This window comes from Hylobates moloch, unplaced genomic scaffold, assembly GCF_009828535.3.
Source record: "Hylobates moloch isolate HMO894 unplaced genomic scaffold, HMol_V3 SCAFFOLD_2, whole genome shotgun sequence".
In the NCBI taxonomy this organism is placed as follows: domain Eukaryota; kingdom Metazoa; phylum Chordata; class Mammalia; order Primates; family Hylobatidae; genus Hylobates; species Hylobates moloch.
Genome location: NW_026652277.1, coordinates 33,084,805 through 33,111,117, shown reverse-complemented (window position 1 = coordinate 33,111,117; position 26,313 = coordinate 33,084,805). Strand labels below are relative to the sequence as shown.

The 26,313-nt window shown below is 36.0% G+C and overlaps 1 protein-coding gene across 3 annotated transcripts in view; it reads left to right on the top strand.

Annotated features, from left to right (window-relative positions):
- Positions 1 to 2,460: 2,460 nt before the first annotated feature.
- The window catches only part of MTTP (microsomal triglyceride transfer protein), a 49,046-nt gene continuing 25,193 nt past the window's right edge, over positions 2,461 to 26,313 (top strand). The window contains exons 1-8 of one of the 3 annotated variants that reach the window (XM_032163690.3): positions 2,461 to 2,622; positions 9,233 to 9,420; positions 10,695 to 10,838; positions 16,559 to 16,666; positions 18,654 to 18,770; positions 19,071 to 19,210; positions 22,143 to 22,293; positions 24,444 to 24,601. In XM_032163690.3, the coding sequence (XP_032019581.1) occupies positions 2,562 to 2,622; positions 9,233 to 9,420; positions 10,695 to 10,838; positions 16,559 to 16,666; positions 18,654 to 18,770; positions 19,071 to 19,210; positions 22,143 to 22,293; positions 24,444 to 24,601 (1,067 nt within the window). In that variant the 5' untranslated portion in view covers positions 2,461 to 2,561. Of the gene's footprint in view, positions 2,623 to 4,271; positions 4,351 to 9,232; positions 9,421 to 10,694; positions 10,839 to 16,558; positions 16,667 to 18,653; positions 18,771 to 19,070; positions 19,211 to 22,142; positions 22,294 to 24,443; positions 24,602 to 26,313 lie in introns of those variants that run through there. The other 2 variants (XM_058429664.1, XM_058429660.1) reach the window with 2 other exon arrangements.

Genomic DNA, 26,313 nt, shown 5'->3' with positions numbered 1-26,313 from the left:
TGACTTATTATGAAGACAGTCCCAATTAACAATTGCATGTCATCTGTAAGAAATCAATTTTTTTCTCACTTCCCACCTGTAATTTTTTTTAAGCAAAGAAGAATACTTGGGTCTAGGTTTCAAGGTTTATTTTTCTATAGTCCTAAAATAACTTCAGTAAATTAATCTGAGACTCATTTTTCTAATATGTCAAATGACTGTTGTAAGGATTACTATAAAAATGTAAGGTGATTAACAAAAGTATGTAATTGTTCCATAAATGGCAGCTCTGGTTTTTTTTACTGTGCTTTGCTTCTGCCCTGCTTCACATGTTATGTAAAATAGCTGGGGAGTTTTAGGAGGTAGTGCTCACATACTTGCCCAGTGTTGGCTGTGCTTGATCAACAGTAACAGAAGAGAATACTTCTTCGATACACAGAGTTTACTGAATTTGGAAAGGCTTTGGCATTCTTATGTCATCTGCAATGAAACAATCTCAAGAAGTCTTTTCTAAAATGTCCTTGTAAAAAAATAAGTTATAAGTTTATATTTTATAAAAGGATGATGTTATTTATAACCAGCAGAAGCAGGCTTATTTGAACATCTTATGTTGAAATCGCTACTTAATACAGTGACTCATAGGAGCTTTCTAGTGGAAATCAAATGCTTAAATGAAATAGAATTTAGTTTGTTAGGCAATAGTGATACGTCTTTTATTGATTGGACTCTGGAAAACACTTGACAACGAATAGTACTTTACCCGAAGGACAGGAATCATGCACCACATAGTCTAACCACAAACATTAAAGGTCTTGTAACTGTAAGCCTCAAATGAAAATACATAAGGACAGCTCTCATACAATCAAATACAATACAAACTAGCTTTTAATATGTAAGTAAAGTTCAAGTAACTATAATGATTTTATATCCCTATGTATGTGTTACAGAAATTGTGGCAAACTGTAGAAATCTATTCAAATGGAAAGTAACAAAGCACTTTCACATTGCCTTGTATTCAAAATCCCTACTCTTCATAAAAACTTACATTTCTTTAACAAAGTTACTTTTCTGTTTAACTCCTGGAAAACTTCGTATTTATAACTTAAGGCGGTTTCTCCAACCAAACAATTTATTTTTGCTAGGTACTATAGCTATATTTTTATACAAAATTTGCGATAGCAAATGAAATTCTAATCCCAATAGAAGATAAGAACAAACAGTTTCCATGTTTCGATCTTCATATAAAGATATAATTCAAGGGGAAATATGCTTAACTTCGTAGATTTTTACATTTTAAATTGCATTGTGTCTGTATCAAGTCTACTATCTTTTACCTAGATTATCTGGAAGATTTAAGCTCAAGGTTAAGGTTTGAGAAAAGGGTTTTGAGAATGACCAGGGTAGATTTAAGAATTCATTTTGTACTAAAATATGGCCATAAATATTTTTAAATACATTCAAATAGCCCTTTGCTAGCACATTTTTCCCTTCTTTGCCAAAACATTCCCACATGCAGCCTAAGTCACCTCATTTTAGTAGGTTTAGCAGGTTTAGCAGGCTTTATGTGCTCTAGTAGGGTTAGTAGGTTTTGTTCATATCAGGTCTCTCTCATGGGAGTTTCCAGGGACAAGGATTGCTTCAGTTAGTACGGCCTTAGCCGTACTAGGGTATTTGCTTTAATTCTACAGAAGTTTTCTAATTAATATTCTGTAGCAAAAGAACTAAGATCAGGAATTCCCCCTCTTAATCTCTTCCTAGAAATGAGATTCAGAAAGGACAGGATTGCATCCAGACTGTTTGGGGACTCAGACAAATGTGTGTTGTCACACACACAAATAAAGGTCTACTATGAAATACTCGATTGGCTTGCTAGTGTGCTAACGACAGACAATCCTGATTTGCTCCAACCTCATACAGTTTCACACATAAGGACAATCATCTGTGTTTCATGAAAGTTCTATCTACTTTAACATTATTTTGGAGTGATTGGTGGTGGTATGACTTAACAGTTTAAATTTAAATCCTAAAATTCAGTGTGAATTTTTTATAATAGCATACAAATAGTATAAAAATTCAAAGATGTCCATACAAGAAATATTAAAATTTGGTTAGGTTTAGCTGAGTTTAAGAATCCTTACTAACCTCTCACATAGTATTGTAATGTCAATATAGGCAGTTACTATTACAGGCATAATGATGATTATGTATTAAGCAGAAAGAAGTATCACCACCAGTATTTTTCTTTGAATGCCCCTCAGTACTTCTGCATTTATAGGATGGTAGACTGGTTTGGTTTAGCTCTCAAAAGTGAAAACATTTAAAGTTTCCTCATTGGGTAAAAAAAATTTAAAAAGAGTGAGAGACTGAAAACTGCAGCCCACCTACGTTTAATCATTAATAGTGAGCCCTTCAGTGAACTTAGGTCCTGATTTTAGAGTTTGGAATCTGACCTTTCCTCAAAGATAAACATGATTGTTGCAGGTTCTGAAGAGGGTCACTCCCTCACTGGCTGCCATTGAAAGAGTCCACTTCTCAGTGACTCCTAGCTGGGCACTGGATGCAGTTGAGGGTCGCTGGTCAATATGATTCTTCTTGCTGTGCTTTTTCTCTGCTTCATTTCCTCATATTCAGCTTCTGTTAAAGGTGAGTTTGTGTTGCCTTTTGCTAAACTTTAATCTCCATCTTTGGGGTTGGAGGCGGATACGTGCATTTGTGTTTGTGTGAGTGAATAGTGAAAGTTTCTAACTAAACTATCTTCAAAACCATGTAACTTTGGAATGTTTGTGAAAGTATGGCTGAGTTGAAATGAAAACCAAATTCAAATCCCTACAAACATTAAGAAAATAGATAATTCTTTTAGTTTCAGTTCCTCAGACCGGTGTGTTCTTGCTTCAATTTCTCATTCATGGTCTGTTTTTAAAAGAAGGAAAAAAGATACCCACTATTGTTACCTGCTGCTGTTGGTCACACTGAATGCAGCTCCTTCATTTGAATTGTAAATGAGGATTTTTTAAAAAAAAACTCAGTTCTTAAATTTTCTTGTAGTTGCTTAGCAATGTGATCTCAAGAACAATTAGACCCAATGAAAAAGGCATTTGATTTGCCAAAGAATTATGAATGAAATGGCACAACATGTATTTAATTCTGTTACAATTCAAAAATGATAGAATTCATAGTGAATTTAAAAAATTAAATTTCCTGATGTAGATTTAAGAAATAAGACATTATCTTTGGAAAAATAATGTTGCTGCTTACAGTTTCTATTTTAAGATGAAATTAATTTTAAAAATACATATGAATTAATACCATTGAAAAGGCAAGAGAAAAAACAAACATTTTATGAGGAATGGTTTAATGGAACTGTTGTGAAGTGTGTTAATATAGAATCTTGCTTCAAATCAGCTAGATTATAAACATCGGTTTTCCAAGTGCTGCATTACGTAAAATGATCACTTTTTAGTTTCTTAAGAAGACACACTGTTAAAACCAGTTGATATAACAACTTAGCATTATAGGGACCAATTTTAAAACCATATACTCTAAGTAATTGATAGAAAACAGTTCACTTATAAACTTCTAAAACCTGTTAGGGATAAATGTGGCTTTTGATGTTAAAGTAAAGTTTGCCTCAGGAGTTTTTGTGTAGAAAATTTCCACATGAGTAATAAAAACTAATCTTCATTATTGGAGCAATAGAGGGCTAAATTTAAACCAGTTCACCTAAGCAAATCACACTGTAGGTTCTTGAACTAAAGAAAATATTTTCACCAATTTCTAAATGTTTACTATTTAAACATACAGTTCTTACTTGGACAAAAGAATTTTTTTAATGAGAAAAAGATTTATAAATTATATCTGACTAAGAGTGTTATATAGAGAACTTACTATTTCATCTGCCAAATAAACTGTTGAGTAGTCAAAATACGTGTGATTTAAATACCCTAATATCAAACCTAATACCATAAGTATTTTGAGAAAAATAATTGAGACATGGTACTTATCATGAGCTTCTCCTGTTTTCCCGTTTTATAAACTAGAAAATTGGGCGACCTCATGTTTTCAAATGTACTTATAGAAGATTTAAATATACACATACACTAGACAATGGGAAATGGCATAAATGAGAAAATGTGGTTTAGAATATTATAGGTAGCTACAGTTTATTGTGTACAAGCTTAGTAGTAAATCTATATTTTTAAAGCTTGAAACATATATAATTTAGGGGCCACTTTTGAGAAAAGATTACAAAAATATCTTACTATCACAAAGGTTACTGAAAAAGATATGGCATGTGGATACATTGCTAGTATCCTCTTCTGGAGTCTTTGGAAGTATCCTGGGCAAGAGAGCTTAAGCTTCATTAGCATTATGGTACGTTGCTTATGCTGATACCATAAATTAAAGGTGTACGACTTGAGAGCTTCTTTACCTAGATAGAATAACTTTTTGCATTATGGCACCATGATTTAATTATAGATTCTTTGCCCTTGTAACAACTGACATTAGTTAGCAAACAACTTGTGAAGAGTTTACCTTAAAATCAGTCCATTTAAAATTTGGGGATCCCATGCCTCATTGCCTCAAAACTCATCTCTAAATTACCAAGGCAACCGTTTGGTAAATCCTCAGATTTGGGTGGATGTTAAGGGCAGGTTAGAATCTAAAGAAAATTGAGGCTGGGTGTGGTGGCTCATGCCTGTAATCCCAGCACTTTGGGAGGCCAAGGTAGGTGGATCACCTGAGGTTGGGAGTTTGATACCAGCCTGACCAACATGGAGAAACCTCGTCTCTACTAAAAATACAAAATTAGCCAGGCATGGTAGTGCATGCCTGCAATCCCAGCTACTCAGGAGGCTGAGGCTGGAGAATTGCTTGAACCTGGGAGGTGGAGGTTGCAGTGAGCCAAGATCACGCGATTGCACTCCAGCCCCCAGCCTGGGCAACAACAGCGAAACTCTGTCTCAAAAAAAAAAAAAAAGAAAGAAAGGAAGGAAGAAAAGAAAAAGGAAAATTGAATGGCAGATTGGAATCTGAAGAGGGTTTTAGGATTAGGATAAAAGAGCACATCTATGTGATTTGCTGTGTGAACTTTCTAAAGACTCAAGTTTTCCCTACTTTTTCTTAATTATGCTTTGTAATGGTTGGACTATTTTCAGCGCCTTCTCTGTGTTTTCCTTAAATCGTATTTTTACCTTCTATTTAATTTTGTCACCTTTAAACCTGTACACTTCCTTCATTTCTAGCCTTTCTCTCAATCCCTCACCCCACCCTTACTTTTTAGTCAGTTTTTATTAATCATCTTCCAGTTCTTTTTTGTTCTTACCTTTCATCCTCCTTTTTAACTTCTGACCCTTTAGTTTTCTATTGGGTTCATAAATGCCATTACCTATCACCCTTATCATCACTGCATGTCTCTTCAAACCTCACTGTTAGCTCTGCTTTGTCTTCTTGACTAAGCCAGTTATCAGTGATTGTACTCGTATAAATCTGACAAAGGAGTATTTAAAAATATTTCTTTAAGATTCAAAACTAACAGTTTTGCTGCTTTTAAGTCACTTAAAAATTCGAAATGCACTTGAAGGGCAAATGAAAGAGATTCTGACTTTTTTTGCTAATATTAATTTCTGTTTTGGTTTTATCTAACAACAGTTATCAAAAAATATTATTATACATACTCTGACGAGCAATATGCTGCAAAAGGAATTAAGTCAACAATATAAATGGGACACGCCCCAATGCCCAGTGTTGCCAGATCTCTGCAAAACATAAACAGAGAAGAACTTATCCAAAAGGAAAGTATAAGAGGATGACACTCTAGCAAAGTCCACCTTATTTGAACTGTTTAAGGCTTTGTCTCCTGTTGAAAGAGGTAGGAAACAGTTTGGAGGAAGAAAGGGCCCATTCTTTCCTATGCTTTAACATTTCCTACTCATAGTCAAAAATTGATTTATTATATGGCCAGTAAAGTAGAGGTAAGAAAAAAAGTGAATAACATAATAGTTTGGAAAGCTTTGGAATTTAAGAGAGGTTACCTTCCTACAAATGTTTCGTAGTTATTTTAACCAGAGGACACCTTAATATAGTCCACAAAACTTGGATTTTGGTAAATTTAAACATCAAATCTGCATTATATTTGCTATGTCGGGTTGAACTTGGAGTCAGCTTCTATCTGCTGTCGCACAATGCTTACTTTTCAGAATTGCTCTGAGGATTAGATAAGACAACATGTATTTCCTTTTTGCCCTATGTGGAATTCGATAGGTGTCATAAAAAGAAGGCCTCCTGACCGAAATATTTTTCCTGACCAGAAAGCCAGTATTCGAACCTGCTATAGAGTCCCCAGTTAAAATGCAGAAGAGATAGACATAAGACGGAATCCCAGCCTTCATCTCCTTCAAGGTTTTTCCTGACTCTCTTTGCCTTCTGTATCTCACACCGCAGCTTCTGCCTGACTTGGTGCTTGGACACAGCTTGGTTTTGTGTGTACACATTTAGATCCTTTCATACTTCCTTCTCCTGGCTCTTCTTGATTCCTATGAAAATCCTTGTCCCTTTTCTTTGAAGGTTCGACAGATTATGTGACTTCACTACCCAAAATTCTATGGCAGCGTCCCATCTCACTCAAACTCCCTAAATCTTCCTGCCACCCATAGGTACCTCCTTCACCTCGTCTCCTTCACTGTGTCTTTTACTTACTCATTTCCGGCATCTTTGGTCTCCCTGCTCTTCCTCCATTACACCTGCAGGAGCCCTCCTAGGGGCCTTTGCACTTGCTGCTTCCTCTGTGAGGGGAAGGGGTAGAAAGGGTAGGCGTTGGGGGAGGGGGATGCCCTTCCCACAGATATCCATGTGGCTCACCAAAAACCTTTGTCCAAAATGTCACCTTTCCATAGAGGTTTTTCTCTCAGTATCTCCATTCCCTTTCCTGCTTCAGTTTTCTTTATGAGCACTTCTAACATAATATATAACTTGCTTATGTACTCACTTTTTTATTGCTCTTCTCCATCACATTTAAATATAAATTCCAATTTACATTTACAAAGGGTAGAAAATTTACAAAGGGTATTAAATTTACAAAGGGTAGAAACTTTGTCTGCTGGCCGGGTGCGGTGGCTCATGCCTGTAATCCCAGCACTTTGGGAGGGTGAGGTGGGTGGATTGCTTGAGCTCAGGATTTCAAGACCAGCCTGGCCAACAAGGCAAAACCTTATCTCTACAAAAATATAAAAATTAACTGGGCTTAGTGGTGTGAGTCTGTGGTCCCAACTACTCAGAAGGCTGAGATGGGAGGATCACTTGAGCCTGGAGACGAAGGTTGCAGTGAACCGAGATCCCACAACTGCACTCCAGCCTGGGTGACAGAGTGAGACCCCGTCTCAAAAAAAAAAAAAAGTAAAGAAAGAAGAAGAGACTTTCTTTGCCTTTCTCTGCCTTTCTCTGCTTGTTAACTGGTGTAGTCCTAGAGCCTTAAAAAGTACTATTCAACAGGTACTCACTATATTCTAGTTGAATGAATGAATAAATTTCTAGCTCACTGCCTAGGAATGGAAAACAATTCAACCTAAAGTTTTAGAGATATATAGTATAGATAAAAGCATCATCTTTAGAGACAGACAGCCTGGATTAAAAGCATGTCTCCAGCCAGACGTGGTGGCTCACATCTATAATCTCAGCACTTTGGGAGGCCGAGATTGGGTGGATTACCTGAGGTCAGGAGTTCGAGACCAGCCTGGCTAACATGGTGAAACCCCGTCTCTACTAAAAATACAAAAATTAGCCAGGCATGGTGGCACATGCCTGTATTCCTAGCTACTCAGGAGGCTGAGGCAGGAGAATTGCTTGAGCCCGGGAGATGGAGGTTGCAGTGAGCCGAAATCATGCCACTGCACTCCAGCCTGGCCGACAGACTGAGACTCTGTCTCAAAAAAAGAATCATGTCTCTATGATGAATTACCTGGGTGACCTTAGGTAAATTATATAGTTTCTGTGTCCCCTCAGTCTCTTCATCTATAAAATGAGACTAATAATAGTGCCTACCTCATTAGATTTTTGTGAGGATTAAATAAGTTAATACACGTAACATGCAGATGATGGATTTTTGACCACCATTTCCTCTGGGCAAGTACGAGCTGTCGTACGTAGAGGAGACAGTGAACAGATTGTTACTGTGTAGGTGGGTAAGGCCTTTTCAGAGTTTTCTTAATTTTTTGGCATTGCAAAGTAATTTTTGCTATCACCTTTCTCGGCTGCTTTGCTTCTTGTCTAGTCACCCCAAACCCCTTTTCTGTACCTCTCCCCATATGTATATTTCCTGAGAGAAAAAAAGATTATGGTTGCCTATTATAGTAAACTGGGCAATGCAACTCCATTAGCATTGAGGAGTAAGGTAAACTGAAGTCTTTTTTAACTATCTCCTGAGAGCCATAGATAGAAAATATACAAAAGAAAAAAGCTTTATGTGACCATACATTTTAAGTCATCTCTGGGAAAGACTTGCTCCTTGGCATTTCTTTGGGCTAGATAAACTGAATTGGATACTGTGTGAACTCATTCATACATCAGTTTTCTTGGCTTACAGTACAGATTTGTATACTATTTGATCTTTTTAAATTATCCCATGCTAAATTTAAGCCTGTACTAAGATTTCATATAGTAAAACATTATTTTATTCAGGCACAGCTAATTTAGTTACATATGTGCAACCCTGAAATGTACCTTTGTACAAAAAGTTTGCTAATTACATTAATAGAGTAAATTACACTAAAGAGATGTTTCTTAAATATCAAAAATATCCAAATTAAAGAACTTCCTTCTAACCACTAAAATTACCTTGGCATTGATCTGCTTGCATTTAAATAATACGTTAATTACAAATGGCTTATATTAAATTTATAAACCAATTCCTGGTGGGTCCTCTACTTGAAATCATGTTCATATAATTAAGAGAAATACAATGTCATTTAAACAAACAAAAAAAACCCCAAAATATCTATAGTTCAACCATGGCATTGTCTGATAACTGATTAGGAATACAAACTAAAGTTCTCTGAAATGGGAGCTTATTTGTTTGTTTTTTGTTTGTTTATCTATGTTTTTCAAGTCAATGATTTCAGCAGAAGAAGTAGAACCATGTTTCAATCAGCGAATATTTACCAAGCTTCCTGAGCCCCACTGTGGTAGAGAGATGCACTGATGGTGAGACAGCATGTTCCCTTACAATGAAAATTGGGTATGTGTCATTATCTTTATGCAGGTCACACAACTGGTCTCTCATTAAATAATGACCGGCTGTACAAGCTCACATACTCCACTGAAGTTCTTCTTGATCGGGGCAAAGGAAAACTGCAAGACAGCGTGGGCTACCGCATTTCCTCCAACGTGGATGTGGCCTTACTGTGGAGGAATCCTGATGGTGATGATGACCAATTGATCCAAATCACGGTAGGCATTTTCTACCAGATAAATGCAAAGATTAGATGTCAGAGTTTTTGAGAAGTGTACCACTGGACAGCACTTGTTTTGGGTTCCTGGTTATACATCCATTTAGTTTCTTATCTATCACTAAAATAAGCAGTTCTATGTATTTAAAGGTTTTGCTGATGAAAAGTGAACTGATCTTTCCAAATTGTTGAAACAGACAATAGAAGGTATATACTGGTAAACAACCAGAGTATGGTGTTCGATTCTATAGATCATGTTAATAGGGACATTATACTAGAATCTTTTCAAAATGTTCTGGGAGAGAAGGGTCAATAATCCATGTTGTATGAAAAACAATTTAGACCACTCTAACTCAAGAGGAGATCAGTTAGGAGGTTCCTGAATTCCTTGATACAACAGGTGGAATTACTGAAGAGAGAGTAAACCTAGTCTGTGTTCTTCATGAGGAAGGAACCAAGTACTCCCCTGAATAACAGTGTTTGGTCAGTTAAAATGGTTTAGATTTATGTGTTGAGAACGGAGGCCAAATTAGATAGTCTCTGGGGCCTTTTCCAGTTGTAATATATGGTGATTCCCTTATTTGATTCTCAAGAACGTAAAGATAACAGATTCCTTGAGTAAAGTCAGTTATTCTTCTACATCCTGGTGTGAAACAGGCACACAGGACAAAGTACTTGGAACAAGTAGTTGCTGATGTCCTTTATATTGAGGTCATATCAATACATTTACAGGTGATATTTGCTTCTTTGGATGTCTCTAATTGCTCTTGTGTTTTCCAAGTTAGATCAAAGCATCATCATCCATCTCTCTGAGCCATTTCTCAATACAACAGTAAACTATTCTCCAGAAAACATTATATTCCTCCTTATTCAGTAATTAGACTTTATTTTTATTTACACAGATGAGGTAGAATGGGGCAGGGGTCCTTTCTAACAACTGGTAAAGTGAAGTGAAGTGATCAGGCAGACAGCAACCACACAAAACAAATGAAGAGTGGCAATGATAGGAAAGAACCACATTCACGTCACAGTTATTTTAAGCCTAAAGTCACAGAGTTCTTTAAGTATTGCTATTTTTGCCTTATTAAAAAACCTACTTTTTAAATGCCTTCTCCATTCTTTCAAAGTGAGTGGCAAGGTCCTATAAATCATGAACTGAAAAATGACAGAAGAAATTGTGGCCAACTCTGTTTCTTTATCATTTTATTTTCGGAGAGACTCTGATGAAGACAGACATAGGAAGTTTTTATAACAGGTTTCTTTCTGTTACTCCAGATGAAGGATGTAAATGTTGAAAATGTGAATCAGCAGAGAGGAGAGAAGAGCATCTTCAAGGGGAAAAGTCCATCTAAAATCATGGGAAAGGAAAACTTGGAAGCTCTGCAAAGACCTATGCTCCTTCATCTAATCCATGGAAAGGTAAAGGGGCGTTTAGGTTCCACATCTTTTTCTCCAACTTCATATTTTTCTTTCCTTCAGTAGATATTATTTTGAGGTAATCACATTGTAACTACTTTTATGGTAAATGGAATTTCTTCAAGAACTAAAGAACAGAGGTTGCAAATTAAATGTTTCCAAACTAAATCAATGCCCTGGGTTCCCTTACATTTACTAGCCAATTTGTTTCCTATTTTTCTGGAAATCTTTATAGTAGAATCAAGTATTTATTTATTGATGAAAGGCATTATTAAAAGGTAAATTTCTTATCAAATTATAAGGGATTACAAACATAATGTAACAAAGCAAGTCATCAAAGCATGATTGGATGATTTCAGGAAAGGAGACAAATTATGAGACTGAAATGATCCAACTTAGATTAGTAATATTGATTTGTTATGAGATTATCGATATCTGGCTAAAGTACAAGGTTAAAGCTTTTAAAAGGGTATGACAAGTCTAAAGTAGAGTTTTTTTTAAAGCCTTTAGAAATTATTTTAAAACTCTGATATGGAAAGGCATTTTATATATTAAAATAATGATTGAACACTTTATAATATCTATTTGAAAATCTGTTTTAAAAATTCTATAAGTGTGCCTCACTTATGGCTTGATTCTAGTCAATTAAAATGATCTTAATAAATTTGGAATTGAGAAACAATTGTGATCAGTTAATTATTAGGCGTTACATATGTGTGTTTATGAAAATTACAGATAGTGTGTTGACATACATAAAAATATGTCTAAAGATGACAGCTCAATTTTAGGAACAAAAGCAGGAAAACAGAAAGGGAACATTAGAGTTATAATTCCATACATCTCTAAAATTTCACTTTCTAAATTCAAAATAAAGATAAACTGATCTTTATATACTGATAAAGTAATACTTTATTTATTTTCAACTGAAGTATTTGAAAACAAATACTTTGGGCATTTCATATATGTATATTGCTAATCATGATGCACATTTTTATATGAAGCTCTCAAAAGGAACTCACAAGAAGAAATCTTGTGTTTTCACCTCGCCTACAACCAAATATGAATCACTATCTTCAAGAATGCTTTCTCTTCCTTCTCCACTTGTCAAAATACTTGCCATGTTTCTGACTGCTCACATGCCATTTCTGTCATAAAGTTCACACCCTTCCAGCCAGCTGGAAATAACCATCACTCTTTAGAATACTCTTAGCACTTTGCAGCTCACTCATGACCGTTATCACTTTCTTTTTGGTCATTTGTGTTCATTGCTAGATTATGGGTGTTGGATAGTAAAAAATCCAATTCCTCTTTGTATTTCAGCCTCTCCCCCTCACCTCTATGCCCTTCCACTCCCTCCTTCTCCAAAGCACCCAGAATTATGCCTTGCACTGAATATTTTATGAAGCCTTCTCTGACATCTTTCCAAACCCCTGGGCCTATTTCTATCAAAGCGTTTATCACAGTGTATTGTCATTCTCTTTTTATGTCTTGGCTCTCCACATTCAGAGTAAGTTTCTCATGGGCAGAGTTGTATCTGTCTATTCAGCACCTTGCTCATAGGGGAGACTGAATATAGATGCTTCTAAAATAAAGGATAAACAAATAAGATTATATGGGGCTCAACTGAGTTGAACTTTGATAAATGTTTTACTTATTGTTTACTTAATAATAGCTAAAACGAACTAAGCACTTACTGTGTGCTAGGTGCTGACTAAAGGCATTACATGAATTGTCTCTTTTATTCTTGTAATGGCCCTGAGCAGTAAGGGCTGCCTTATCAACCTTTTGTGATAGATGAGGAACCAAAGTTAAGAAAAGTTAGGAAATTTGCCTATGGTCATACAACTGGCAGGCGGTAGAGCTGGGATTTGAAATAGAGTCTATTCTCAAACTTCTATGTCTACTGTCTTCTAGCTGGAAAGTATTTGGAGAAATGCCTGCCTCTTTGGTTGACTTGTAGTGTTCCTTATTTACGTCATGAGATCAGTTGACTTATTTGATTTTCTTATGGCTCAACTTTGTTAACAACATGAAATACTGTTATTTTCTTCTCTGAGCTTCCAATGTGGCAAGACACTTGAGTTCATAGATATTATTTGCATTTATAATCTTAATGACAACCAATCATTTTATAGCTCCTTTGGTAGCAGCTGAGTACAAAGTCTCCTGCTACACACATGAAAGGACTCAGTACCCTCACTGTTCAAAGGCTGGGATGGAACTGCCACATCATTATTTTAGTAACTGCAATGGGCCAATTCTAGAGGAGCTATGAATTGTGATGATTTACTGTAACCACAGGTTAAAGTACATCATCGTATCTTTCAAGTATGTAATAAAATATTTGTTGGAAAAAACTTAACAATGAGGACTAAGAAGCCAACAGGAAGTTTTGGCCATATCACTGTCAGAAAGATCATTACTTAAATTATCATTTCACTTTACTATGAGAGAAATTATGGACAGGCAGAGTAAGGCTATGGACAGGCTATTTTCTTAGAGAGCATTTTCTACCACAGGCTCAAATTAAGTTGTGCTCCCTGAAGTTTCTGGGATTTCAAGGCTGCTCATCAGCATGTAATTTTTGTCCTTCCAGACCTCCCCCTGTCTCCCTTTCCCAGCTGAGGCTCTCATATTTACATTTTAAAAGAGAGTCCATTAAAATACTTAGATACATATTCATTGCACATCTTCTTTTTTCCATGCCCACTCATCTTCCCTACATAAGTGGGCATGACTCTAGTTTTGTCTACAAATCATTAAGTTGTAAACGTGACAGTTATTGATTAAGTTGATTAATGCTGGCGAGTGAAAGATGCCTCAAGTTATACCATGGATTCTTTTTTTGGCCTGAAATGCTGATCCAATTAACTGGATAATTACCAGATTTGCATTTCTGGTTTTGGCTTTGTGTTGATTAAATTAACCACTTGGCTGCTGAGTCAGACCTTTATTTTATATTGTTTCCAGGCATTGATTTGCTCTCTAAATCAGCATGGCTCTTGTACACGCACTGAACTGCCATAAGAAATGTGACACCTTGAAAGTCCTTCTGAAATTTGTTGTATATTTCTTTACTTGTTTCTTCTCCAGTGTGTCATTTCCTAGCCATGCTCTGTCTTAGATAGATATCAAAGATAAAATTACTAATCTTTGTTTGCTGGGATTCTTTTTATTATTTTTATTGTTTGGCCACTTAATGGAATTTAGTCTCCTCTTATTCTCAAAATAAATATAAAGGAAGGTGTGGAGAAAGGCATCTTCTTCCTAAGGAAAAAACAACATGAATGATGCCTACCTATTTCAAGAGGAAACTGGCCCCTCATATTTGGCTGGAAGAGGCACTGCACCACCTTCCCAGCCATTTTACCTAGTCTCCCTCTAACTGTGGTTTCCTTGGGTTAAAGACTTCATTTGTAACCAGGTCGTACCTGCTGCTGCTCTTTGGAAGCTCTGAGTACTGTGAATTTAGATAAGAACCCAGTGCTCTTGGATGTTCAGAACTAATTTCATTGCTGAATGGAGTAATCAACTTTATGGCCTGAGTATAATAAAACTTACTCAGTTCCTGTTGTGAAATAATAAATTTAAGATTATTGCTGTGACAGCCACGTGGCTTGAACTGCAAAATTCTGATTTCAAATTATTATTTTTTAAATGATTACAAGGCAGCTCAATTCTAACAGTTTTGACATTTGGCTGGTATGGATATCAGTACTATCTTCACTTTGGATCTCATCAGTCTACACTAAAGAAACAGAATTTAGGCCCTAGAAGTAGCAGTCATATAAAACAAAAAGAGATGTGTTCATTTTTCTAGTTCTGGGGAAGCAATAAAAACTAATAGAAAGGATGAAAAAAGCTTTTTTCTTGTGTCTCACAGTTTATATCTATCATTCAGCCTGCCAGGAGGGAAAAAAGGCTCTAACACCTTTTTCTAAGGGATCCAGAGGTCAAGATCAAAACTTGATCCATTGCAGTGGGTCAGTAACAGATAAGCACTGAACCTTATGCACAGTCCAAAGATTAAATCCAAGAACTGGGTTTCCTTACCTTTTAGGTAAAACTTCAGAAATAGCTCAGGTACATTTTGTAGCCTGGAAGGAAAGTGAATAGTGGTGACAATACTGGTATTTTTCCCACTTAGGAGATCTTGCTTTCTAAAGTATTTAAGGTTCATACCAAAAAGACATGAGCCATATAGACATGTGTGCATTGCCACTGAGTGAACACTTCTGACTATTTTGGGACAATCTAGTTATGAACTTCTAATAGTCATGATATCTGGAGATACACTTCCAAATATTTGAAAAGGAAATTACACTGTGATTATTAGAGGAAGGAGATACAGTTTACAAAATAGAACTTCAGAAACTCAGGCTTGGGTCTGAGATATTGCCAGTGATTTGTTTGAGAATATGATACTGTGAATTTTCAGACACTGAGGTCATTATTCCAGTTCCTTTCTAAGTCGGACAAACACTATTCCAACATTTATAGGTTAGTCCAGTCTAATGACTAAAACTGATTGCCAGATAAAGTACCTAGTAAAGCCATCACTAGGCAGAGTATATGTAGGAAGTAAAAATAGAAATTTGAGACACTTGTTTGGATAATTCAGGAAAAGTATTCTCTTCTTCTAAGGCACAAGAGAGTTTTTATGTAGACTAAATTACTGAGCGTGGTATTATTTGGATTCATTGCATAGTTATTGAGCTTTATGTTTTACTTTAGAAGCTATGGTTGGTTTTAAAGAGTACTAGGAAGGCATTCAGGATATTCCTGGTAGAAATGCTCAGCTGTAATTATCATAGACCTTGGGAATTTTTACAGGGAACACGTATCTATCCTCTATTTCTAAATTGTGTGATGCATATCAAGTCTACAGGGTGAAAACCAACAAGCTGATTTCCATTAAATTTGCTTTGTGCTTTTATCCTTGCTTCTTAAACATTAGTTAAATTATCAAAATGGCAAAAGACACTTATCATCTCTGTGCCTATAAATATCAAAGATGATAAAACAAAGCTAAGTGGCTTACTATTCCTGCCAAATCATAATCACCCTCCTCATTTCAACCTCCTTTCTCTGCCTTCTGATGGGAACCTCAAAGCAGTGCCTGGGGCAGGTTATGCAGCAATAGCAATCTCAACCTCAAATTTTCCAGCCTTCTGAATATATATATATATGGAGGGTGGAAAACATTGCCCCTGTGAAATGTTGACCATGGGTATTATGGCCATGCCTGGGGCCTTGCAATAGCCCATAAAGGCTGTACCATCTCAGGAATCTCAAAGGTAGTGATTGCCATTTTTGTCCAAGAACTTTTTTGTTTGCTATTATTTTAAACCTTAGTTATTTTTTGTTTCTAGTACAGTTACAGGTAGAGAATATGCTGACATGTTCAAACAATGTTCATCATTTCTCTTCCCTGGGCCATTCTTGTTTTCATGAGGCTCCCAGCCTATATCAGTGCTCCTTCCCAATGCTGTGCCCATCATGCAAGAGCTTTCACTATCAGTCTCCCTAAACTTCATATTCTGATGGTCTCAGAGGTTTAAATAGCTTCTTTTCACAAAAAGGAAATTCCAGATTTGGAGTGTCAGATCTCTTTCTCCTAGGATTAACACAGGTAAGAATCTGACCTTGCCTGACATTTATTTAAATCTGATAAATGATGCGTTTTTTGCTTCATTTTTGTTCTGTTCCCCTCTCCCCACCAGGTCAAAGAGTTCTACTCATATCAAAATGAGGCAGTGGCCATAGAAAATATCAAGAGAGGCCTGGCTAGCCTATTTCAGACACAGTTAAGCTCTGGAACCACCAATGAGGTACTTACCAATAATATTAAGGATTCAGCATCTCAATAAAGTTTGTAAGGATTTCTACTTATACAATTTCAGTAGAAGAGTTACTACTAAGGTAATGCTCAGAAAAGGTGAGTTGTGTAGTGAAGTCTCATTTGCCTATGAAACAATTGCCATTTATCCCAATGTTTTGTTAATTAATTACAAGGTAGAGAGAATTAGAAATATTTATACTAAAGGAGCTTCATGGGGATCATTCCAGTGGTTCCCAGACATCACTGTGCACTACTGTACCATGGAGGGGCTTGTTACAAATATAGATTCCCTATATTCATCCCAGAGATTCTGATTCAGTAGATCGGGGAGGACCTGAACATCTTTGTTTTTGAGATGGAGTCTCACTCTGTGGCCCAGGCTGGAGTGCAGTGGCACAATCTCGGCTCACTGCAACCTCTGCCTCCCAGGTTCAAGCGATTCTCCTGCCTCAGCCTCCCAAGTAGCTGGGATTACAGGTGTGTGCCACCATGCCCAGCTTGTATTTTTAGTAGTGACAGGGTTTTACCATGTTGGCCAGGCTGGTCTTGAACTCCTGACCTCAGATGATCCTCCCGCCTTGGCCTCCCAAAGTGCTGGGATTACAAGCATGAGCCAACGCGCTTGTTCAAACATCTGTATTTTAACAGTCTTTGTGGATTATTTGGATGCATTGTCAATGTGGGGAACCACTGGTCTATACCAACACTGTTCATTTTGCAAAAGAAGAAACTAGAGAAGTTAGGTGGATCTTCCAGTATCATACCTGGAGTCAAGGCTGGAGTCCAAGTTTCTTAGACTGAATTCAACCAGCCCATGAGTGGGTGAAAAATCTGATGGTAGGGTTGGACCAAAAGAATGTTGGTTAGCTTGCTAGAAAAGAGACCTCTGCTTCTGTGATGCTGGCAGAGGCCCCAGGAAAAAGCTCAGAGAATCTACACAGAGTCTGTATTGGGATACATTTGCCTAAACTCAAACTGATGATGTAGCTAATGATGATTTGAGTTAATCCCACAGGATTTTAATAATCCCATTACTGGGTATATACCCAAAGGACTATAAATCATGCTGCTATAAAGACACATGCACAAGTATGTTTATTGTGGCACTATTCACAATAGCAAAGAGTTGGAACCAACCCAAATGTCCAACAACGATAGACTGGATTAAGAAAATGTGGCACATATACACCATGGAATACTATGCAGCCATAAAAAATGATGAGTTCATGTCCTTTGTAGGGACATGGATGAAACTGGAAAACATCATTCTCAGTAAATTATGGCAACGACAAAAAACCAAACACCGCATGTTCTCACTCATAGGTGGGAATTGAACAATGAGAACTCATGGACACAGGAAGGGGAGCATCACACTCCGGGGACTGTTGTGGGATGGGAGGAGGGGGGAGAGACAGCATTAGGAGATATACCTAATGCTAAATGACGAGTTAATGGGTGCAGCACACCAACATGGCACATGGATACATATGTAACAAACCTGCACATTGTGCACATGTACCCTAAAACCTAAAGTATAATAATAAAATAATAAATAAATAAAAAAGAATTTCTAATCATGTTCAGCTAGTTGAAGTTACACACACACACACCACACACACACAGAATCTACATACAGCATTAACAATCAACTCCTTTGCCACAGAATTACCCATTTATCTGGTTTCAATTATTAGCAGGCCATTTGTCTAATTTTAATTGGATTTAGAGAGAAGTAGGAAATCCCACATCATTAGTGAAAAAAAAAGAGAAGGCGCTATTAAGACTCAACCATAGAGAATGGGAGGGAATCAACGAGCTACCAGAAACCTTGTTCTTGTCTTTGTATCTTATCATCCTGGGGGAGAAAAAAAGTCCCCTACGGCCTGTTAGAGACCTCAATTTTCAAGCCACTTCTCATTAGAATTCAAATGGCCCACAAGGAGTCCCAAGCATTATGCCCTTGCCTTTCTTTTTAGGTAGATATCTCTGGAAATTGTAAAGTGACCTACCAGGCTCATCAAGACAAAGTGATCAAAATTAAGGCCTTGGATTCATGCAAAATAGCGAGGTCTGGATTTACGACCCCAAATCAGGTATGATAGATGTCACTTTCTTTGAGGCATTCAGATAATTACATTTTGTAGAGATTAATTTAATGTAATAGAAAAATCAAGTAGAAATAGAGTTTTGAAACATTTATAATTTTTAGTTTAGGCTACAAATTCACACATATGTAATGAATAGACCCATTTCAATAAGTTGTAGGTGTTAGTAATGAGGGATGGGTATAATGGGGAAGCTGTTTGTAGACTGAAAGACAGTTTGCTATTTGACTTGATTCGATAATTTAAACGATGATTACTTGTTGTAAATATGGCTATTTATTTATTTAGGTCTTGGGTGTCAGTTCAAAAGCTACATCTGTCACCACCTATACCATAGAAGACAGCTTTGTTATAGCTGTGCTTGCTGAAGAAACACACACTTTTGGACTGAATTTCCTACAAACCATTAAGGGGAAAATAGTATCAAAGTAAGATAATGCTAAAATTTTTATTTTCTTTGCTATTCTTTGTTATATTATTATACTTGATTTGTAAATAGATGTGTGTGTGTGTGTGTGTGTGTGTGTGTGTTTAGTCATGCATTGCTTAACAATGGGAATAAGTTCTGAGAAATGCATTGTTAGGCAATTCCATCACTGTGCAAACATCATAGAGTATACATACACAAACCTAGATGGCAGAGCCTACACTACATTATATGGTATAGCCTATTGCTCCTAGGCTACAAACCTGTATAGCATATTGCTGTGCTGCATACTGCAGACAATTAAACACAATGGTAAGCTTTTGTGTATCTAAACATAGAAAAAGTCAGCAAAAAAATACAGTTATGTGTACCTTTATTCATAAAAGGTACATAAATGAAATTTGCAGGGCTGAAATTTGCTCTGGATGAATCACCAAATGAGCACTGAGTGGATGTCATAGACTAGGACATCACTGTACACTACTGTAGGCTTTATAAACACTGTACACTTATGCTACACTGAATTTCTAAAAAACTTTTTTCCTCCATCATGAATTAACCTTAGCTTACTGTAACATTTTTACGTTAAAAACTTTTTAATTTCTGTTAACTTTTGAACTGCTCTGTAATAACACGTTTAAAACACATTGTACAGATGTACAAAAATATTTTTTCTTTAAATCTTTATTCTATAAGCTTTTTTCTATTTTTAAATTTTTTATTTTTATGTTTTACTTTTAAAAATTTCTGGTTAAAAATTAAGACATAAACACATATATTAGCCTAGGCCTACACAAGGTCAGGATCATCAATATCACTGTCTTCCTCCAGTGGAAGGCACCTACAACCTCCAAATCTTGTCGCACTGAAAGGTCTTCAGGTGCAATAACATACATGGAACTGTCACTTCCTCTGATAACAATGCCTTCTTCTGGAATACCTCCTGAAGAAACTGCCTGAGGCTGTCTTAGAGTTAATTTTTTTAATAAGTAGAAGAAGTACACTCTAAAATAATAATAAAATGTATGGTATAATAAATACAGAAATCAGTAATAGTCATTTGTCATCATTATCAAGTATTATGTATTGTACGTAACTGCATGTGCTATACTTTTATATAACAGTAGCACAGTAGGTGTGTTACCACCAGCATTGACAGAAACAGGTAAGTAATGCTTTGCACTGTGATGATAGGACGGCTATGATGTCACTAGGCAAGAGGAATGTCTCAGCTTCATAATCTTGTGGGACCACCTTCGTACATGGGTCCATCATTAACCAAAATGTCCTTGTGCAGCACATGACTGTATTTATTGTGCTTCCTCATTTCAACTGTGAGCTCCTTGAAAATAGTGATTATATCTTGTTCATCTTTATTTTTTACATCATCTACAACAATTCATGGCACATGGTAAATAATTACTTTTTAAATAAAATTGTATTAAAAATCAATTATTTATTGAACAGGTTTTAAGTTTTAAAAAGACAAACTACTTGATTCATTCTAGTTCATTTTCTAATTTCTCTGTCAAATGTTTTTAATGTTAAGGTAAAAAAGTGGTAGCATTTGTAATTTTTCTCTTTAAGAGTTTTTAAAACAATATTGTTGTTAAAAAACATAAAAAGTTCCATAGTAAAGAGATGCGACAAAATTTTTGATATGACTTATGCAACTTAAATATTTAGGCCTGTTTATCATTTGAAGACCATTCTCTGGACAGAATTGTTCTAACAGGATTAAGAACTAGAATTTTAAATCTTAGAGTTTCTGTTATTTTCAGATTTTAATTCAGAAAACAATGTTTTCTAGCAGTGAATGTGTTATACCTTATGCCATTGCTTCTCAAAAAATTTCTCTGGAGTAGCTCTAATATTAGCACCAAATAGATGCAAAATAGTAGTAAAAATGCCTCATTAAAATGCTTGAAATTTTATAGAAGTCTCATCTGGAATACAATTTTGCATTCTACTTCATATACTACTGGTATATCTATAGTGTTTTATTATATTTTCATATAAAATAAATATTTTAAATAACTTATCAGGCCTATGAGATTTCCATTGCTATGTAACAACCCCAGATTTAGTGGTATAAAATGCAACAATCACTGTACTGTTCTCTGTCATAATTTACAGGCTTGCCTTGGCCTTGCTAGGCATCTATTATGTAGTTGCAGACAGTCAAACTATTCAAAGGTTGTTCCCCCATGTATCTGGTGCATGGGCTGGAAAGACTCAAACATCTGAGGCTCCTCATGCAACTATCTTTATTTCCCTGTGGCGTCTCAGCATTGCAGCTTCATGTCAGACTTCTTATGTAGTAGCTCAAGGCTCCGAAGCACATGTACTGATAGTGTGCCAGAGAAAAGCTGAATTCTCTTTTAAGACATAGCCTTAGAGATCACACAGTGTTACTTTCAGTCTCCTCTATTAGTTGAGGCAGTCACAGAGTCCTACCCCGGTTCAAGGAGAGGGATATAGACCCTACCTTTTGATGACAGACAGGTTCTGGAAGAGCATGTCAGACAAAAATATAGTTGAGACTATTTTTGGAAAATAAGATTTTCTAGCTGTCTTGATTAATAAGTAACATGCGGTTGTATTGACGATATAATTTTCAGAAAGCTGGGCTAAATTCAAAAGAGCTGACATTGCATATCTTATTCATCATCCAGGCAATTTTTCTTCCCTGTATACTGTTGACATAATATTTTGAAAATCCAAACTTAAATTTTCAAATCTTTTAATATAATCGTCGCTCCAGAAAGACTTCATAATGAGCTTTCAGTTACCTCTGGAGATATCACAGTTTGAAAGACATGGCTATATACAACTTGTAAATTACTATCTTGTTTGCCAAAAGAATAGCAATTAGTATCTTGTTCACTCAAAAGAATGATTATAATATAGCATTTCCTTTTGGTATTATGCAGGCAGAAATTAGAGCTGAAGACAACCGAAGCAGGCCCAAGACTGATGTCTGGAAAGCAGGCTGCAGCCATAATCAAAGCAGTTGATTCAAAGTACACGGCCATTCCCATTGTGGGGCAGGTCTTCCAGAGCCAGTGTAAAGGATGTCCTTCTGTAAGTGCAGACAAATATGGGAATAATCATGACATCAGACTCTGTTTTCATTTTGTCTCCAGTGAAAGCATCAACTCATTCAATGAAGACAGTTTCTAAAGAACTACCAGCTACCACAGAGTTGTGATGAAAGCAGTCTCACAATATGCACCTGACATGGTGCATGACACATCAATAATTAACAAATAGTTACCATTCGTTCCTCTCAAAAAGTGTTATAACTCAAGGGCAGCCTTTAATAAGTCACATCTAGAATTCAGGGAGGATAGAGGGCTTAATGAAGTTAGGGGGAAGCATATGGTATCAAGAACGTGAACAAAGGCTGAACCTTGAAAGTTCTGTCACATAATAGTTATTTGTCCACAGGTGACATACTTTACTGGCCTCAGTGTTCTGATTATTGCTGCAAGGACTGAAAAAGGATACCAGGATCTTTGCCTAAATTAGGAAACATTTATTTACCCCAGTCTCCCCTACAATTCCTGTCAGAAATGCGATATCTCATCCCCAGGGCAAAGTGTAGATCATCTTGTAACATTTTTAATCCAACAAAGAAAATTTTCCTTTTATTGCATGAATCAGTTATGATATACATTCAGAGAAATGACTTACCATCCAGCATTTCCTTATCTGTAATCTCTTGTCAGAAGAGCAAACCACTGGCTTCATGCTCTGTGTGTAACTATAGGAAGATGCTCTTTCCTTCAATATTACTGGTGTTCAGAAAAGTGAAATCATCAAGATGTAATTCCATAATTTGCTTAAAGTACAAGACAGTAATTGCTTATTAGTTTCTGAAATTGAGTTAGAGGAAAAACGAAACATTTTAAAACACAAAATCATCATTTTCAAACATTGTTTCTTCTTTTACCTGTTTTTTTTTTCCATATGTCATTTAATGATCTAATGTAATTTTCTAATGCTGTATGAGATGGAAATTATTTAGGAAGGTGGCTAATAAAACTAATCTTTTCTTATGCTCTGCACTATTAATTTCTCTCTCATAGATATTAAACATTATGAGCCATCTAAGATTTTTGATAATATTTCTTAATTATTATAGAAAAGGATTTATTTATGTCATTGAGGAATTTGCTTTTGTAAATTCTATTGCAGCTCTTTAAAGTAAAACAAAAATAAAAACACCTGAATTCATATTGATATGCTCTCTGCTTCAGAAATGACCCAGTAAATCTTTAGCTAAGTGCAGCTGGAGTTTCACTTGGAATATCTTCTTAAGATTAGATAGCTAAAAGGCACTTGAAAAAGAGAAAAAAAAAGATCCATTGCTTATTAGAAGTAATGAATAATTTAAAAACTGGCAGCAAGTTATTACTATAGAGTTAGAGAGTTAGAAGTCACTGATAGGATTTCATAAAACTAGGGGGGAAAGTAGTAAAGTATGAAAAATAAATTCTTCAGTTAGTTTCAAAGCCGAGAGATGCTGTTAATTAGAACTATTTATTAGGTTGTTGCAAAAGTAATCGTGGTTTTTGCCATTACTTTTGTGACAACCTAATACTATTTTTAAAATCGCAATAGAATAACTTAGTGTGTGTGAGAATTACCTTTATCTAAATGCTACTCTAAAAAACATAGATATAAGAAATGAATAATTTAGACCTCAGCAACAGCAAAACATTGAATTTCATACAAATAATAAAATAAAGAGAGAGAATAGGGAGCTCACCGAAAAGTTGATTTTCAGTGAGGTGCAGGTAAATTAGAAACCTGATGAAATTCTTCAGCAGTTCTCATTGTTTTATCTCTGAAATATTTTGCTGTTAATTAAAGTTCTGCACAATTTAAATTGCACTATAGTAGTCAAAGCCTGGCCTCGGATACAATTCCCTTGGTGTATCCATGAAATGACCTATATACCCAGAAACCAGTTAATTATTGCCCTAGGATCTTCAAGCTAAATATGAATAGACAAAAACAGTCCTCCTACAGAGGAATGGTACACAGAGTGGATGGAAGTCCCAGGGGTGTGATATGGGCAGGGAACTGTCAGATGTATTGAGGTAAGGTACGAAAAGCTGCTTTTGCTTCAGACACAGGGGACATTTTATTCCAGGGAGAACACCCTTTGTAAATGTGGATGTTCACAGTTATGAGTGGGGTATGAGCCTGCAGTTTATGTTTTACAGCTCTTGGAGCACTGGCAGTCCACCAGGAAATACCTGCAGCCTGACAACCTCTCCAAGGCCGAGGCTGTCAGAAACTTCCTGGCCTTCATTCAGCACCTCAGGACTTCGAAGAAAGAAGAGATCCTTCAAATCCTAAAGATGGAAAACAAGGAAGTATTGTAAGTTCCCCAACCTTTGTGTGGGGTTGTCTGTCAGAAACATTTCTGGATTGTTGGTTTTTTGAAGTAAGAAAGATCCCTTTTAAAGCAACTGCCCCACCTCCAAAACAATTATTTTCTTGTACTACATTTTCATCAAAGAGTTATGCCACAGTGCAGTAATTTAATGGTCACTTGACCAGAAATACAATAGCAGATTTTTAGCAGGGACTTGGAATAAACATGTTGTTGTGTTTATGAGTTTAAATCAGGACTAGACTGGTACATAGATAAGTGAAGGCAGGGCTTTGTCATGACATCGTGGGGCATGTGCTGCCTCGTTTTTGAAATTGTGTCCCTCATGCTGTTAATTGACACCTGAACAGATTTGAGTTGATTTAAAAGAAAACAACAAAAAAGGTTTGACTTCTTCAGTTGAAAATGTGATTTCACTAAAGAGCCAGTTGGACTATGTTTTATGTAGAAAATTGAGAACTGAGGCGAACAGTGAAAAGAATCTGGAGAAAATAAATCCATACATTACTTAATATTTGGTGAAACTATGATCCATTTTACATGTGTAATAAACAGAGTTGATTTAATTCTTTCCCCAAAACATTGCATCTGTTTCTAAATAGAATGTATTTTTAGTCTATAATACAAAATTTGTGTATATATACAAATTGAGCTTATGATACCAATTATCCTAATTGATGATATAGAACAAGGCCCAATTAATTTGACAAACAGTGAAAAACATTCATTAACATACTCAAAAGTGGAAATTAGCCAAGTTACACACACACACACACACACACACACACAGCAGTAGCAGTCACTGAGTTCAAAGAACTGAATTCCCCAACAGGAGGAAAATTGCAGCTTTTTTCTGAAAAGTCTGTTTATGCTCAATTGCATTTATTTACTTGCCTTAAGGACATTAAAAAATTGATAGGAATTCCAAATGACTAACCAAAGTTGGTTATTCTCTTCAAAAATAAATAAACCAGAAATTGAAAAAGAAGCAAAATCATAAATTATCAGGCTCTGTTTTAATTACAGCATGTTAAAATATATTGGTAGAGGGACTTGTCTTAACATTATTTTTTATATTTTTAAGATTCTTTAAAAGTTTTACCACTCTCAAAGTACATAGGCATTGTCTTAACATTAAAGGCAGAAATTACTGAGAATAAAAGTGGAATAATTAGGTATTAATTTAGAGTAGAGATTACACTAAACCTTATTAGCATTATCTGTATCCTAAAAATCTTAAGGCAGCAATAATTTGGAGGACTGCATGATGTATTTTATAAATCAGATTATTTACACAATATCGAACCATATAACATGCAACACACATGCAGTGTAGTGTAATAGAAAGGATACTAAGATGAACTAAAATCAGAAAATCTAGTTTAAATTCTGACCTCCAATAATAGTATATCCTTCAAAAAAAAGGAAGTCTTTTTTTTTTTTTTTTTTTTTTTTTTTGAGACGGTGTTTTGCTCTTGTTGCCCAGGCTGGAGTGCAATGGCGCAATCTTGGCTCACCACAAACCCCACCTTCAGGGTTCAAGCAATTCTCCTGCCTCAGCCTCCCGAGTAGCTGGGATTACAGGCATGTGCCACCGCACCCGGCTAATTTTGTATTTTTAGTAGAGATGGGGTTTTTCCATGTTGGTCAGGCTGGTCTCAAACTCCTGACCTCAGGTGAACTACCTGCCTCGGCAT